We start from the raw sequence: 4,356 nt of genomic DNA, 5'->3' as shown, positions 1-4,356 counted from the left end.
CAGACTCTTAAAAAAGAGAACAAAATGATGGCTGCCAGAGGGGAGGGGGTTGAGGAGTAGGGGTAAAATAGAAAAGGGAATTAAGAGTATACTTATCCTGATGCACTGAGAAATGCATATATAGAATTGTTGAATCATTATATTGTATACCTGAAATTAATATAACACCATATATTACTTATACTTGAATTTTTAAAATGTAATGCATGCATACAATGGAATATTATCTAGCCTTAAAAAGGAAAGAAATTCTGACATATGTAATAACATGGATGGACCTTAAGGACCTGTGCTATAAGAATTTCTTAGAGTAGTGATCCAAAGGGGCACGTGCACCTGAATGTTTATAGCAGCAATGTATACAATAGTCAAACTATGGAAAGAACCTAGATGTCCATCAACAGATGAATGGATAAAGAGGAATGTGGTATATATACACAATGGAATACTATGCAGCCATGAAAAGAAATAAAATTTTGCTATTTGCGACGATGTGGATGGAACTGGAGGGTATTATGGTTAGTGAAATAAGTCAATTGGAGAAAGACAACTATCATATGATCTCCCTGATATGAAGAAGTGGTGATGCAACATGGGGGCTTAAGTGGGTAGGAGAAGAATAAATGAAACAAGATGGGATTGGGAGGGAGACAAACCATAAGTGACTCTTTTTTTTTTTTTTTTTAAAGTTTATTTATTTATTTATTTATTTATTTATTTATTTTTGTATTTTGTAACACTGTTTTATTAAGAGTGAGCTTTTTTCAGTATTCCTAAACTGTAAACAATGGAAAACTGAAGTAGCAAAGGAAACACATCAGGGATCATATATAACAGACAAAAACCTTTAAATTTTCTTATTGCCTTTATACAATAATCAATGCATATTTAAGTAAAAACAATTTATTAGGCAAACATTTTTGCATATGCTGCCTTCTCTTTATCTTTCTGTGCCTTTATCTTTTGTTTGACTTTCAGCAACTCTGCCTGGATAGCTTTATCTTCTGGTGCTATCTCCTGAGCTTTCTTAAGATCAGCCAGTGCTTGATCGTATTCTTTTAATCCTTGCCATCCTTGAGCTCTACGATACAATGCTTTGGTATTGGATGGGTCTAATTCAAGAGCCTCCAAACAACTGTCGATTGCTCCCTGCCAATTTGACATCTTCAGTTTACAAGCACCAATATTCAGCACACAGCTTAAAGCTATAGGTTGTAGCTTCGATCTATCTGCTTGCTCAATAACAGCCTTTGAACCTTCCACATACCTTAAAACTTTTGTATATTTTTTAATGGCCATTTCCCAGTTCTGAGATTTGAAAAAAGTATTTCCAATATTTTTTACATCTTCAGCTATTAGTAAAATTTTATTTACATCTTTTAAATCTATATCTGCATCCTCAGGGAAGTCTGGATGACTGTCACCAGAGCCATCTTTTGGGTATATCCCCCAATCATCCCCTTCCTTCAATTCTCCGCATTCTGCAATAACGCACAATTTGGCAGGCTTTTCACCTTTCACTTCTACATTTTCCAGTATCCTTGCCACACCCATTCCTTTAATTACTTGGCCAAATACCACATGTTTCCCATCCAAGTGAGGAGTTGGGACTGTTGTGATGAAGAACTGAGAACCATTTGTATTGCAGCCTGCATTTGCCATGCTCAATAAACCTTCCTGATCATGCTTATAATAGAAATTTTCATCTTCAAATTTCTCACCATAAATACTTTCTCCACCTGTCCCATTTTGATTTGAGAAGTCTCCACCCTGAATCATAAATTTCTTAATAATTCGATGGAAAGGGCATCCTTTGAAATGGAGAGTTTTCCCAGTGGTGGGTCCAATGCCTTTTTCTCCTGTACACAGCGCACGAAAATTTTCTGCGGTTTTGGGTACAATATCTGCAAACAATTCTAAGACAATTCGACCAACTCGCTCCCCTCCGATGTCCACGTCAAAGAAGACTCTGGGGTTACAGGGGTTGGAAGGCTTAGTTTTCGGGGATGGGTGCGACATTTTGAATTGCAGAGGCGCTAGGGAGCGAACTCAGAGAACCTCGTGGACCGCCGGCAGCTCAACCCGACAGCCTATTTATTTATTTATTTAACAGACAGATCACAAGTAGGCAGAGAGGCAAGGCAGGCAGAGAGAGAGGAGGAAGCAGGCTCCACACTGAGCAGAGAGCCCGATGCGGGGCTCGATCCCAGGACCCTGAGACCATGACCTGAGCCGAAGCCAGAGGCTTTAACCCACTGAGCCATCCAGGTGCCCCCCATAAGTGACTCTTAATCTCACATAACAAACTGAGGGTTGCTGGGGAGGGGATTTGGGAAAGGGGGTGAGGTTATGGACATTGGGGAGGGTATGTGCTATGGTGAGTGCTATGAAGTGTGTAAACCTGGCCATTCACAGACCTGTACCCTTGGGGATAAAAATACATTATATGTTTATAAAAAATTTTTTTTTAATTAAAAAATTAAAAAAAGAAAACATATAGAATAAATTCCAGAGTTAACACTACAGTGTTATACACAAATATTTGGTAAGAGTGTAGACCTTATGTTAAGTGTTCTACCATAAAAACAAAAACAAAGGGCAGCAGGAAACTTTTGGAGGTTTTGGATATGTTTATAATCTTGACTGTGGTGATGGCTTCACACATGGATACACATATCTGAACTCATTAAATTGTCTACATTAAGTATGACCATTTATTTTGTCTATCAAGTATAACTCAATAAAGTTGCATAAAAAAGGAAAAAAAAAGAATTTCTTAGAGTAATCAAACCATAGAGATAGAAAGTAGACCAGTGTTGTTAGGGTCTTGGGAAAGAGGAGTGGGATTTACTTTAATGGGTAGAGAGTTTCAGCTTGGCAAGGTGAAAATAGGGTTTGTTTGGGTTTTTTTAGATTTTATTTATTTATTTGAAAGAGAGAGGGAGAGCATGAGAAGGGAAGGGTCAGAGGGAGAAGCAGAGTCCCTGCTGAGCAGAGAGCCTGATGCAGGAGTCCATCCCAGGACTCCAGGATCACAACCTGAGCCGAAGGCAGTTGCTCAACCAACTGAGACACCCAGGCACCCCTGAAAATAGTTTTAAAGATGGATGGTTGGGACATGTGCACAATAATATGAATGTACTTAACACCATGGAACTGTACATTTAAAAATGGTTAAGATGGTAAATTTTATGTTCTGTGGCTTTTGCCACAATAGAAACAAACAAATAAAATTTGTACACACACATTTTTATCAGCTTTATGCCCAGTGACCAAAACCTGTAAGTAACCAAGATGGCCTTCAGTAGGTGAATGGATATCCTGTGGCACCTCCAGACAATGGAATATTATTAAGCATTAAAAAGAAATGAGCCATCAAGCCATGAAAAGACATGGAAGAAACTTCCATGCTTATTACTAAGTGAAAAAGCCAATCTGAAAAGGCTATATATGGTATGATTCCAAGCATATGACATTCGGAAAGGCTATGGACTATGGAGGCAGTTAAAAAAAAAAAAAATTAGTGGTTGTCAAGGGTAAGGGACAAAGGAGAAAATGAATAGGTGGACACAGGCTTTTTAGAGCAGTATGATTATTCTGTGTGATACTGTGCTAGTGAGCACATGTCATACATTTGTTAAAACCTGTACAACGTGCGATACCAAGAGTGAATCCTATTTAAACTATGAACTTCAGGTAATAATGACATGTCAATGTTGCTTCATCACTTGTGACGAACATGCCACTCTAGAGCATGTTGATACTGGGGAGGCTGTGCGTCGGGGGAGGGGCGGGTGGGTGGGAAATCTCTGTGCTTTGTGCTCGATTTTGCCATGAACCTAACATTGCTCTAAAAAGAATAGTTTATTTAAAAAAAAAAAAAAGTGGGGCGCCTGGGTGGCTCAATGGGTTAAGCCTCTGCCTTCGGCTCAGGTCATGAGCTCAGAGTCCTGGGATCCAGTTCCGCGTCTGCTCAGCGGGGAGCCTGCTTCCTCTTCTGTTTCTCTCTGACTGCCTCTCTGCCTATTTGTGATCTCTCTCTGTCAAATAAATAAATAAAATCTTTAAAAAATAAAATAAATAAATAAATAAATAATTTTATAAATAAAGTAATGAGGAGACAAATCAAATGCTCTATTTGTAACTGTAAAGTTATGAAATATTTTATCTTGATTCTCTTGGATCTCTTTATAGCAATTCACAACATTTTTCACTCATTCCGCCTTGAAACTTTCTCCTACCTTGACCTTTGACCTTAAGACACCACCCTGGTTCTCTGCCTCACGCTGTTCGGGCACCTTCTGCACCTTCGTTCACTGATGATTCTGCCTTCTTTTGTAGCCTGGCTGTAGGCAT

The 4,356-nt window shown here is 38.7% G+C and overlaps 1 protein-coding gene across 1 annotated transcript; it reads right to left on the bottom strand.

The window, feature by feature from the left end:
- Positions 1 to 727: 727 nt before the first annotated feature.
- On the bottom strand, positions 728 to 2,084 carry LOC123386950 (peptidyl-prolyl cis-trans isomerase D-like). The gene has a single exon (XM_045069624.1). The coding sequence runs from the start codon at positions 2,017 to 2,019 to the stop codon at positions 907 to 909; it is 1,113 nt and encodes a 370-aa protein (XP_044925559.1). The 5' UTR covers positions 2,020 to 2,084; the 3' UTR covers positions 728 to 906.
- Between the last annotated feature and the right edge of the window lie 2,272 nt (positions 2,085 to 4,356).

Source organism: Mustela putorius, unplaced genomic scaffold, assembly GCF_011764305.1.
Source record: "Mustela putorius furo isolate JIRA1106 unplaced genomic scaffold, ASM1176430v1.1 tig00003942_pilon_pilon_pilon, whole genome shotgun sequence".
NCBI classification, from domain to species: Eukaryota; Metazoa; Chordata; class Mammalia; order Carnivora; family Mustelidae; genus Mustela; species Mustela putorius.
Note: the sequence above shows the minus strand (reverse complement) of the source record. Positions and strands in the feature narration are given on the sequence as shown.